We start from the raw sequence: 13,544 nt of genomic DNA, 5'->3' as shown, positions 1-13,544 counted from the left end.
CCCCTCCTTCATACATCATCTGAGGTTCTGGGGTGAGAGGGAACTATCTCCCCTCCATACTTCATCTGAGGTTCTGGGGTGAGAGGGAACTATCTCCCCTCCATACATCATCTGAGGTTTTGGGGTGAGAGGGAACTATCTCCCCTCCTTCATACATCATCTGAGGTTCTGGGGTGAGAGGGAACTATCTCCCCTCCATACTTCATCTGAGGTTCTGGGGTGAGAGGGAACTATCTCCCCTCCATACATCATCTGAGGTTCTGGGGTGAGAGGGAACTATCTCCCCTCCATACATCATCTGAGGTTCTGGGGTGAGAGGGAACTATCTCCCCTCCATAAATCAGCTGAGGTTCTGGGGTGAGAGGGAACTATCCCCCCTCCATACATCATCTGAGGTTCTGGGGTGAGAGGGAACTATCTCCCCTCCATACATCACCTGAGGTTCTGGGGTGAGAGGGAACTATCTCACCTCCATACATCATCTGAGGTTCTGGGGTGAGAGGGAACGATCTCCCCTCCATACATCATCTGAGGTTCTGGGGTGAGAGGGAACGATCTCCCCTCCATACATCATCTGAGGTTCTGGGGTGAGAGGGAACTATCTCCCCTCCATAAATCAGTGGGGTTCTGGGGTGAGAGGGAACTATCTCCCTCCATACATCATCTGAGGTTCTGGGGTGAGAGGGAACTATCTCCCCTCCATACATCATCTGAGGTTCTGGGGTGAGAGGGAACTATCCCCCCTCCATACATAATCTGAGGTTCTGGGTTGAGAGGGGACTATCTCCCACCAGAAGATCTCTGCCATGCACAGCTCACCTTGCAGACTAGAAATCAGTAAGCTGAGTGTCTGGGTGTGAAGAATTGATGGAGATCCTGTGCTGTGGCTCAGTGTGGGATGCAGGGAGGGGAAGACTGGATGCTGCCTCTCAGTCTCCCCCTGTGCCTGCAATGGTTCGCTCCTAGCTCTCAGCCTCAGCATCTCAGGACAGCATCATTCTCACAGCAGCCTCGCACACACATCGGCAACTTTGCTGCCTCCAACTAACTGCATGAGGATTATTTGCTGCTCCAGTCCGGGGACATCGGGACATGACACCCATGGATGGGATTTTTGCTTTCTGGGCTTGTATGCTCACTGCTAAAGCAGGTAAGAATGGCAGGTCAGGATGAACCCAGCTGGGTGTATGTAGAAACTGGGTACTGGGTGCAGGTGCATGCATGCTATCTAGAGATGCCAGGGGCATTGGGTGTCATTGTGCAGATTGATGTCGGCTGAATAAGGAGTGTGACCACTAGAGCAAGTGCATGGCACATAGACTGGTCTTGTGTGATTCGCACAGCCTTGTATTTGGAGCTGTGGAGACAATTCATTTGGTGTTCACTGCAAGCATGATCCAGGACTCATGCATTGGGTAAAGCAGGGCTGGTGCTGTGCAGGGAATGGGCTGATGATGGGCAAGGTGGGTTTTTGCAAGGTAGAGCTGGCTGCCAGGTGCTTGCAGGGCACTGGGGACTTGCAAGGTATAGATGCATATAGATGCATATTTGGTGCTAGGTGCTTGCAGGACACTGGTGGCTTATAAGGTATAGATGCATTTTTGGTGCTGGGTGCTTGCTGGGGCTTACATGATATGGATACCTACTTGGTGCTTGGTTATAGGCACTGGGGACTTACATGATACAAATGCCTTTTTGGTGTTTAGTGCTTACAAGGGGGCTTACAAAGTGCTGGGTGCTTGCATGGCATTGGGGCTAGATGCCTACTTGGTGCTGGGTGCTTGCAAAATATAGATGTCTACTTGGTGTTGGGTGCTTGCACAATATAGATGTCTACTTGGTGCTGGGTGCTTGCAGGGCACTGGAGCTTGCAAAATATAGATGCCTACTTGGTGCTGGGTGCTTACAGGGCACTGGGGCTTAGAAGATATAGATACTTATATGGTGTTGGGTGCATGCAGGGTACTGGGGGCTTAAAAGATGTAGATGCCAATTTGATGTTGGGTGCTTGCAGGGCACTGGGGGGCTTACAATTTATAGATGCCTATTTGGGTCTGATTGCTTGCCTTGGGCTGCCAGCACTGGACAGAAGGTATTCAAGTCTTTGGTGTCCTTAGGGGTGGCATGTACCTGGCTGAGGATGAGGAAGCTCAGTGGGGCACTAGTGGTATTATATATCACACTATGTACATAAAAGCACAGAAAATCAATCCAGTCTGTTACATTTTTACCAGCATTTGGTGTAAGGTGGTCTATGGTACTTGATTGGGTGCTTGGGCTTATAGCATTGAACAGAACGTGGACCAGTCGGTGGTGTCCTTAGAGGTGGAATTATTTGAACCTGGTTGAGGCAGCTTAGTGGGGTACTAGTGGTGTCACATCACAATGTATGCACATACAAACACAGGGATTCAGTCTAGTCTGTTACATCCTTACTAGCAGAGGGTGTAAGGTGATTTATGGTACAGGGGTGGGTGCTGCTGGGTGCATTGAACAGATGGTGGTTAAGTCTTTGGTGTCCTTCGAGGTGGAATGTATCTGAATGAACCCACAGGGGTATTGGTGGCACTGGCATCGTATGCCAGCCTATGGCATGTGCAATGGGCAATCAGGGCTTATACATTTACATGATCACTATCTGAAGGTGTTGTTGGTACAGTACATGAGTGGCTGTTGGGTGCTTGCCCTTACGCTATTAGCATTGAACAGACAGTGGTCAAGTCTATGATGTCCTTAGATGTGGCATACATTCGAATGAACCCACAGGGGTATTGGTGGCATCATATGCCAGCATAGGGTATGTATAATGTGCAATCAGTGCTTACATTTACATGATCACTATCTGATAGTATAAGGTGTTGGTACAGTACATGAGTGGCTGTTGGGTGCTTGCCTTGTGCATTGAACAGACAGTGGTCAAGTATATGGTGTCCTTAGAGGTGGGATGCATTCGAATTAACCCACAGGGGTATTGATGGCATCATATGCCAGCATAGGGCATGTGCAATCAAAGCTTATATTAAGTATTATACACTGTCACTAGCTGGGTGTGTAAGAGTCTGGTGTGAGGGGGTGCTGTGTGCTTGCGTGAAATAGGAGGTATGTCAAGTCGTTGGTGTCAATAAAGGTGGCATCACAATATCTGAAGGAGGTTAAGAGGGTTTTGTGGTGTAGTATGCCAACACAGATATGAATGGGCAAGCAAGCACAGGGGCTCAATTTAGGCTTTTCCACTCTCCTAGCTGAGGTTTTAAGGTGCTAGTATGGTACAGGAATGGGTGTTGGGTGCTTGCCATGGTATTGCATAGAAGGATTTGATGAGGCTGGTCCTTCAGACCTGAGCTGCACCTATGTCTAGGTTTCAGTGACATGCTTATAGGCGTGCCAAGACAGGGTGTGTAAATCATGCAATCACAGGGTATGGGGGAATTCATTTATGACTTTTTCTTTTTATGACTGTACATGCCCATTATTACCTACAATGCCCACCTTGATATTAAACCAGGCTTGTTTTTTGCATTTGAAAAGTGGCACCTTTGTAATCTGAATCTGCAGAAGCCCCATCCCCACCCTGATTGCCCAGCTGTCCCTAATCTTCATTGTGATCTGATTGAAATGTCAGCTGCTTGTGTTGCTCATTAATACCGAAGAATGGCTGATGGGGGGGGGAGCATTATTAGTGTCACCTGCTGTGTGCGCTCCGCAGGGGTGCTGCCATCACCACCCCTTGCCCCTTTACATCTGGGTGCAACAAGGCAGCTTAAAAAAAAATAAAAATCGAAGAGCTGTTTCCCTTTATTAGAGACCTTGCCATACAGAGTGACAGTCTACAAGCAGATAAAATGCCCTTGATGATCCAGACACAGGAGTGACAGGACCAGGCTCCCCTGTGTGTCCTGCAAAGGCTCCTTGTTAGCATTTAAAATAAGTGGCTGATCAATGTGCCTGCAGATTATTGCCACTATGAAGCTCCAGGTCCTCCCTGACAAGCTGGAGGATCAGGCAGGCAGCAGTTATCTAGGTTAGCTGTTGGTGTCCTCATTGCACCATCTTCTCATCCTCATCGCGGAGGGTGGCAGCCTTGTACATTATATAGAGATCTCATTTTTTTTCTCAGTTTCATGTAGTGCTAACATATTATAGAGAACATTACATCAAAGGAGCTTACAGTCTAACTAAGGTCTATGCCGCAGACAGATGCGCTATTATCAGCCTGATTTATTTCTGTATAGAGCTCTGGGGTATTTGGTGTTTTTTTTTGTTTCTTTTTTCTTTTTTTTGTAACATAGAACTGTTATTAGTATCAGTCTGTGCACCAGAGGAGCTTGCAATCTAATATTTCCAAGGTACTGATGCTAATATTTATTTAAATAGCTCTGTGCCTTGCACAGATGCACATCTTCTTAGCTTTACAAAAGCATGAATACATTCCCGACATATACTGTTCTCTGCCTTTTTATAATTAAAAACCTGTTCTTGGACTCCAGTGCAGTAACTTTGCCTAGGCTGCGATGATGTCATCAATCTGCTGCAGGCAGGAGGAAGCATTTCCTCAGTCTCCGTTCTTCTCCAGTGATCAGACTGAAACTTACAGTCTAACTAACTTCTATGCAGCAGCCAGATTCGCTATTATTAGCCTGATTTATTTCTGTATAAGGCTCTGGGGTATTTGGTGTTTTTTTTTTTTTTTTGTAACACAGAATTGTTATTGGTATCAGTCTGTGCACCAGAGGAGCTTGCAATCTAATATTCCCAAGGCGCTGATGCTAATATTTATTTAAATAGCTCTGTGCCTTGCAGCGATGTTAAGATCCTCTTAGCTTTACAAATGCATGAATAAATTCCAGACATATACTGTTCTCTTTTTATATTAAAAACCTATCCTTGGATTCCACTCAATGACTTTGCCTAGGCTGCGATGATGTCATCAATCTGCTGCAGGCAGGAGGAAGCATTTTCTCAGCTCTATGCCTTGTAGAGATGTTAAGATCTTCTTAGCCTTACAAATGCAGGAATAAATTCCCAACATATACCATTTTCTACCTTTTATCATTAAACACCTGTCCTTGGACTCCAGTCAGTGACTTTGCCTAGGCTGCGCGGATGTCATCAATCTGCTGCAGGCAGGAGGAAGCATTTTCTCAGTCTCCTTTCCTCTCCAGTAACCATACTGTAACTTACAGTCTAACTTCTATGCAGCAGCCAGATGCTTTAATATTATTAACCTGATTTATTTGCTGTATAGAGCTCTGGGGTATTTGATGTTTTTTTATATATATTTTTTTGTAACATGGATTTGTTATTGGTATCAGTCTGTTCACCGGAGGAGCTTGCAATCTAATATTCCCAAGGTGCTGATGATGCTAATGTTTATTTAAATAGCTCTGTGCCTTGTAGAGATTTTAAGATCTTCTTAGCCTTACAAATGCATGAATAAATTCTCAACATATACCATTTTCTACCTTTTATCATTAAACACCTGTCCTTGGACTCCAGTCAGTGACTTTGCCTAGGCTGGGATGATGTCATCATTCTGCTGCATGCAGGAGGAAGCATTTCCTCAGTCTTCTTTCCTCTCCAGTGATCAGACTGAAACTTACAGTCTAACAAACTTCTATGCAGCAGCCAGACATTTTATTAATATCCTGATTTGGTTTAGAACTCTGGGGTATTTGGTGTTTTTTCTCTCTCTTTTTTTTTTTTGTAATATAGATTTGTTATTGGTATAAGTCTGTTCACGAGAGGAGCTTGCAATCTAATATTCCCAAGGTGCCGCTGCTAATATTTATCTAAATAGCTCTGTGCCTTGCAGAGATGTTAAGATCTTCTTAGCTTTACAAATGAATGAATACATTCCCAACATGTACCATTTTCTACCTTTTATCATTAAAAACCTGTTTTTGGACTCCAGTGCAGTGACTTTGCTTAGCCTGGGATGATGTCATTAGTTTGCTGCAGGCAGGAGGACGCATTTCCTTAGTCTCCTTTGCTCTCCAGTGATCAGACTGCAACTTACAGTCTAACTAAGGTCTATGCAGCAGCCAGATTCACTGTTATTATCCTGACTTATTAGTAGGGATGGGCTGAGGGGTACGGTTCGCACCAGAACTTTTGGATATCGCGAAAGTTCGGACCCGAATAACGAACCTTATTAAAGTCCATGGGACCCGAACGTCAAAAATCAAAAGTGCCCATTTTGGAGGCTTATATAGGCAAGTAATTGGGCATACAATGGTTATAGGGGTCCGGGTCCTGCCCTGGGGGACACGTATCAATAAAAAAAAAATTGTGAAAAATGTAATTTTTAAATGAGCAGTGATTTTTTTTTTTATTTTTAAAGTGAAATCATAAAAATGAAAAATTCCTTCCAATATAGTGCCAGGGGGGGTCCCCTTAGTCTACCTGTAAAGTGGCAGATCTGTACCATGTCTAGAATCTGCTGCAGCAATAATTGTATATATAAAGCCAAAAAAAAAATGAAATTTTCCCTGCAAGCTGCCTTTATTTTGCTCAGCAACAGCTGGGGAGCCAGTGTGTGTGATGAGGCCACAATGTAGTGCACTGGGAACAAGATTAGAGATTTTTTGGATACATTCTGGTGTCACTTTGACTTTGGATAGAAGTAACGGGTGCGTAAAAATTGGTCTTTGGGTGTCAGGGGCGCCTTCCCACCGTAACCCTATAGAGGTACTCTTGATAAAATCAAGAATTGGCCTTGCTGTAAAAAACTGCAATGATATGCACCTGTCAAATGCGTGAAACGCACATTTAAGGTGCATCTTTTTGAGCATGTGGTTACTCTGCTGTTTGTCCGCACCTGCGCTGCAGGCTGAGATGTGTAGGGGTCAGTGGCGGCTGGTGTTTTTTTTTTGGGGGGGCGGCAAACAACCCCCCGGTTGGTCGGTGGCACCCCCCCTATCCCGGCACTACCCCATCAGTTGCAGGCGAGCAGGCTCCTATGGGCGGCGCTGGGTTGCGAGCTCCTATAGGCAGGTTGCGGGCTCCTATGGGCGGCGGATTGCGGGCTCCTATGGGCGGTGGGCAGTGGCTCCTGTGCCCTCTCTGCATCACGGCGGCTCCTCCCTCCTCCTAGGCGTCCAATAGGATCGCCTGTCCTTTTAGCCAATCAGGTGACCGATGTCAAAACCCGCTTCCTGATTGGCCTGGGAGGAGGATCACTGTTACAACAGCGAATAAGGATTTGCTGTTGTAACACACCTGGGTGAGCCCGGAGCGCACTCTCTGCGACCCGAGCCCACCCTATATTGAAGCCTATGAGAGCCTCTGGCTCTAATCGGTGCTTCAAAAAAAACAGTCCCTCTACATTGTAAACCATGTGCCGGTGTCCTGAAAGGGGTCTGACGCATGGATAGGGGAGGCGGCGATGGACAGGGGGGGGGTGCCATTAAAAATGAATAGCAGCTCTGCACGTCTAGTAAGAACAGTGCGACTCGGATGCGGTTGGTTGCAGGAGTGGGAATGCAATTCCCGCACCCGCAACCAGAACACACAGCTCGCACTACTGTGAACTGAGCCTTATGCCTGGTTCACACCTATGCATTTTTCAGTGCTTTTTTGGTTTTGCAGAAACGCACTACAGTCTATTTAACATAGTTTCCTATGGGTCACGTTCACTTCTCTGTGTTTTCCACTGATGCATTTTTTGGTCTCCCCAGGACTCTGCATTCACTATATCTGCTCTCCACAGGACTCTGCATTCACTATATCTGGTCTCCCCAGGAGCCTACATTCACTATATCTGGTCTCCCCAGGACTCTGCATTCACTATATCTGGTCTCTCACAGTACACAGAATATGGAAATGCAATTATTTTAGTAAATATGAACTGCTAAATACTTTTTCTCATCAGCAGTCTATAGCAGTCTTGTGACTTCTATCAGTGTCTGGTAAAAGCTTGGAGGAGGAGTTTTCATTCTCCTCTGACTGTCCTATGAGGCTGCAGCACCCCTGACCCTCTGGACAGTGCTGATTGGCTCTGTGCTGATCACATGCACCAAAACAAAGCCCCCCCCCCCCAAAAAAAAAAACTCTCTAGCATGAGGGGTGGTAAACCGTGTTTTAGCTGCCTATTTTTACCTTCCAACACCAACCTATGTGAACAAAGCCTTAACAAGAAACAATGTATCCGATGATAGGTCTTTATTTATTACCAATATTTTCTATTATGTACATTCACATTAATCTCTACTCTCAAGGAGCCATCAATTTAAGGTCCCTAACTCACATGCACGCAGTTTAGTCAGGAGCCAATTAGGAAGAAGTGCTAACCACTAAGCCACTGTGCTGCCTGCTCTAAACTGTTCATAGCATTCCCTGCTCTAGAAGCTTGCGATCTAATGTGCCTTCCATAGCTATAGGTATGTTGTTAATGTATCTTGAGCTATTGCCGCCCATGTAACACATATGTACGGTGTCAAATAGGATGGGCTTTAATGCCCATGTGTCACACATATGCGCCCATGGATGGCCATGGTTTCTGTGCCAAAAGCAAGCTCACTGTGTGCCCCCAGCAAAACTACCGAGCATGTCATAGACAAATCCAGGTTCTCCAGTCATGATTGGGAGCTGGCGGGATGGGTTTTCAATCGAGTGACCAATGTGGCAGCCAATAACAGTCGTCACATCATCTGGAAGTCCATACCGTCCCCTACGTGTAAAGACCCATTTAAAGGGATGCTGTAGCCAGGCAGGAAGGAGTTAATAATGCATCAATATTTTGCAAAACTGTTAAGGTTCTGCAATTGCAGGGCACTCTCTGAAAATACTATTTGAATGGCTGTCTAGATTTATGCCTTCTGAGCTACAGACCTAGCACAAGGTCCAAAAAGGGGCACTGTTCTTCCCACTGACACCAATGATGGGGCACTATTCCTCCTACTGACACCAATGATGGGACACTATTCCTCCCACTGACACCAATGATGGGGCACTATTCCTCCCACTGACACCAATGATGGGGCACTATTCCTCCCACTGACACCAATGATGGGAACTATTCCTCCCACTGACACCAATGATGGGGCACTATTCCTCCCACTGACACCAATGATGGGGCGCTGAAGAGTTCAATGTTTCATGACAAACTTGATGTAGGTCAATGAGCAGAAGCCAAATAAACTAGGAGTGTTTTTTGGAGGAAAACTGAGCATCTAGATGAGTTCTCTCCAAACTGTGGTCAAGGGGCCCTATTTCTGGCCCTTGCAAAACTATTCCTCCCACTGACACCAATGATGGGGCACCATTCCTCCCACTAATACCAATTATGGGACATTATTCTTCCAACTGACACAAATGATGGGGCACTATTCCTCCCACTGACACCAATAATGGGGCACTATTCCTCCCCATAATACCAACAATGGGGCACTATTCCTCCCACTGACACCAATGATGGGGCACTATTCCTCCCACTGACACCAATGATGGGGCACTATTCCTCCCACTGATACCAATGATGGGACATTATTCCTCCCACTGATAACAACAATGGGGCACTATTCTCCCCACTGACACCAATGATGGGACACTATTCCTCCCACTGACACCAATGATGGGGCACTATTCCTCCACTGACACCAATGATGAGGCACTATTCCTCCCACCGACACAAATGACGGGGCACTATTCCTCCCACTGGCACCAATGATGGGGTATTATTCCTCCCGCTGATAACAACAATGGGGCACTATTCTCCCCACTGACACCAATGATGGGGTATTATTCCTCCCACTGACACCAATGATGGGGCACTATTCCTCCCACTGACACAAATGACGGGGCACTATTCCTCCCACTGACACCAATGATGGGGTATTATTCCTCCCGCTGACACCAATGATGGGGCACTATTATTCCCACTGACACAATGATGGGGCACTATTCCTTCCACTGACGCCAATGATGGGGCACTATTCCTCCCACTGATACCAATGATGGGGCACTATTCCTCCCACTGACACCAATGATGGGGCACTATTCCTCCCACTGACACAAATGATGGGACACTATTCCTCCGACTGATACCAACGATGGGGCACTATTATTCCCACTGACACAATGATGGGGCACTATTCCTTCCACTGACACCAATGATGGGGCACTATTCCTCCCACTGATACCAATGATGGGTCACTAATCCTCATACTGACACCAATGATGGGGCACTATTCCTCCCACTGACACAAATCATGGGGCACTATTCTTTCCATTGACACCATCAACTGGGAAGTATTCCTTCCATTGAAACAAACAATGAAGAGCTCTTCCTCCCACTGATACCAATGGTGAGGCATTGTTTATTGCAGCTGATGCCAGGCCATTTTCTACTCCCACTGGCAGCAGTCCGGCCCATCTAAAGCCTGCAGGACACTAAATTGGCCCTTTGTTTGTAAAGTTTGGAGACCCCTGATTTAGAGGAAATCAAGCCAAGCCCAGTGAGGGCATTCAATCTTCTTATAAACAGAGCCCTAGCAGGAAGTGAACCCCGAAACTCAGTGCTGCAAAGAGGCATGATGGGATTTGTAGTTTCACCACAACTGGAGTGCGGAGGTTGCCCACCCCTTCTTTGAAGGCTTGTATCAATCCCAGCCTCCCTTGCTACACAGTGATGCAAAGTAGCGGCAGCAGAGGCTGGCCAGGCTTGCATCTCTTTGCCCGAGGCTCCTGGTTGCGCCCTTTGAAGTGCTGCACACAGGTGAGTTTGCCAGCCGGCCATTCACCGCCCTTCAAAGGATCATCATCTGGATTATTAAAGGAAGAGTCCACAGGAAAATAATTTCTTATGAATATTCAAAACCGTCGCCATCCCGGGCTCCGCCGTTTTCTGATAAGAATGTGACAATGGATGCGGCTTCTCAATGAGTCGCTGTGCACTGCGACCGAGAGCTTGGCTGGCTGGACGGGTGGCGGTGCCGAGTGTGCGGATGGGTTTATTTAGGAGTTTAATAGAGGGGAAAGAATTGGCTTGGAAGCCGCTGCCTCTATCAAACATGCTTAAAGGGCTGAGAAATGTTCCAGATGGCCATTTCGGATGCTCGATAAAATCACCAGGGAAAGGGGGGGGGGGGCGATAAGCCTGCGTTCTGATGATACCAATAAACCCAATAGAACTACATTAATGTTTTTTTTTTTTTTTTTTTGCAAAACTTTAATCAAAATAGCATGAAGTGAGCTCAGCCCTCCAGATGCTGCGGTGGTAGTGCGGTCATCTGCCCCTTTGGTGGTTTGGGAACATTGGCTTTGAATGCAGCAGAGGGATTCCCAAATACGGCCCCCCAAAAGGTTCCTTCTTGTCTCTCACATACAAACATATACAGTATAAGGATTTAGCTTCTCTGAATTTTTGGAAATGCATATAAACGCACCCATAGCTTGTTTTTGAGCCTTTTCTGACCTCTGGCCTTCCTCGCAGTCTTGCACAGTTGTACCGGCTCCTCTCCTGGACTGAAAAGACTTCCTCTGATTTCACTGCACACTGTGAGCTTCTCACAATGTACATTAGAAACTGCAACAAGTCAGATTTCCTGGCTGGGGGGACATCCAGTATCATCATCAACTCTTTCCTGCCCTGTCTGTGGCTCTCTCCCTTTCATTTTTTACCTTCTTAACCACCTGCTTTCAGGCCTGCTTCTCCAGACTGACATCCACCCATGAAGGCATTTTTATATTTACATAACTCCTCCCAAGAGCCAGCCCACTGCTTACATCGGGACTGAGGGCTCTGAGATTTATTAATAAATATACCCACAAACAGTGTAAAAATTACAGAATGTGAAGCTACTCATCCGTAGCACGGTGGTTCATCAGAGCCATGGAGGCGTGTACCCAAGCCCAGGAGACCTTTAACCAGGTTTCAAGTGATAAACCCCACTTCTTCAGAGCCATGATGGTTCATTAGACTCAGGTTTGGAGGTCCAAACCCTCTTCTTCAGAGCTACAGTGGTTCATCAGCGTGTATACAAGCCCAGGAGACCTCCAATGAGGTTTCACGGGCCAAAACCTCTTCTTCAGAGCCAAAACTGGTCTCCTGGGCTTGGGTACACGCTGAGTTTAGTGAACCACCATGGCTCTGAAGAAGAGGGTTTATCCCTTGAAACCTGGTTGGAGGTCTCCTGGGCTTGGGTACACGCTAAGTCTGATGAACCACTGTAGCTCTGAAGAAGAGGGGTTGGCCCTCCAAACCTGAGTCTAATGAACCACCATGGCTCTGAAGAAGAGGTTTTATCCCTTGAAACCTGGTGGGAGGCCTCCTGGGTTTGGGTACATGCTGAGTCTGATGAACCACTGTGGCTCTGAAGAAGAGGGATTTGGTCCTTGAAACCTGGTTGGAGGTCTCCAGGGCTTGGGTACACGCTGAGTCTAATGAACCTCCTCAATGGCTCTGAAGAAGAGGGTTTATCCCTTGAAACCTGGTTGGAGCTCTTCTGGGTTTGGGTACACGCTAAGTCTGATGAACCACTCTAGCTCTGAAGAAGAGGGGTTGGCCCTCCAAACCTGAGTCTAATGAACCACCATGGCTCTGAAGAAGAGGGTTTATCCCTTGAAACCTGGTGGGAGGCCTCCTGGGTTTGGGTACACGCTGAGTCTGATGAACCACTGTGGCTCTGAAGAAGAGGGGTTTGGTCCTTGAAACCTGGTTGGAGGTCTCCAGGGCTTGGGTACACGCTGAGTCTAATGAACCTCCTCAATGGCTCTGAAGAAGAGAGTTTGGCCCTTGAAACCTGGTTGGAGCTCTTCTGGGCTTGGGTACATGCTGAGTCTGATGAACCACTGTGGTTCTGAAGAAGAGGGTTTGGCCCTCAAAATCTGGTTGGAGGTCTCCTGGGCTTTGGTATACGCTGAGTCTGTTGAACCACCATGCTACGGATCAATAGCTTGATATGCTGTCATTTGTACACTGCTTGTGAGTATATCTTATGAGGAATATTTATTTGTGTTTTTTCTTTGGGCCAATCACAGTCCTTAGAGAGCAGCAAGGTCTGAAGTATCCCTGGGCTGTGTGGAAAAGCATTCATCTATGAAGAATCTTTACTAGACCACTACACTCATGAGCAGGAGGTGCTTTCATATTGTGTCACTGAGGGCTCTGAGGAAGGATGCTGTGATGTTTCAGGAGGTTATGTACAGGAACCTCCCATTAGCCATGATCTGCTTGCATTGCATGAAGAAGGACAGAGAACCAGTAATGATGTCACTGTTCCCATGCTGAGCCACACCATTGCATGGCTTTCATTACTGGGAGCATTACCGAGGCACAAGGCTGCTTGTGTCTGATGCCTTGTCCATGTTTCCTGCCCACGTGTTTTTCTAACTGTTGAGATGTTAAAGATCACCTGTCTTGGACTTACCTGGAGGCAACAATTGCTAAAAGTGCAGGCAGTCTGTGAGCTAGTGTGCCTCAGGGATTTCACCAGATGGAATGTTCGGCCAACCCATGGCTGCTGGCACTACTAGTTATCTGCTTCTAAAGAGACTCATGGGGATTCAGTCTTTCAGGTTACCAGGAGGCAGCACCATGGATGAGT

The 13,544-nt window shown here is 46.7% G+C and overlaps 1 protein-coding gene across 2 annotated transcripts in view; it reads left to right on the top strand.

Moving 5' to 3' along the window:
• Positions 1–834: 834 nt before the first annotated feature.
• Positions 835–13,544, top strand: part of NELL1 (neural EGFL like 1) — a 1,046,888-nt gene continuing 1,034,178 nt past the window's right edge. The window contains exon 1 of one of the 2 annotated variants that reach the window (XM_073604029.1): positions 835–1,150. In XM_073604029.1, coding sequence (XP_073460130.1) covers positions 1,093–1,150 — 58 coding nt within the window. In that variant the 5' untranslated portion in view covers positions 835–1,092. The remainder of the gene's footprint in view (positions 1,151–13,544) is intronic. The other variant, XM_073604030.1, reaches the window with a different exon arrangement.

This window comes from Aquarana catesbeiana, linkage group LG11, assembly GCF_042186555.1.
Source record: "Aquarana catesbeiana isolate 2022-GZ linkage group LG11, ASM4218655v1, whole genome shotgun sequence".
Classification (NCBI taxonomy): Eukaryota; Metazoa; Chordata; class Amphibia; order Anura; family Ranidae; genus Aquarana; species Aquarana catesbeiana.
Note: the sequence above shows the minus strand (reverse complement) of the source record. Positions and strands in the feature narration are given on the sequence as shown.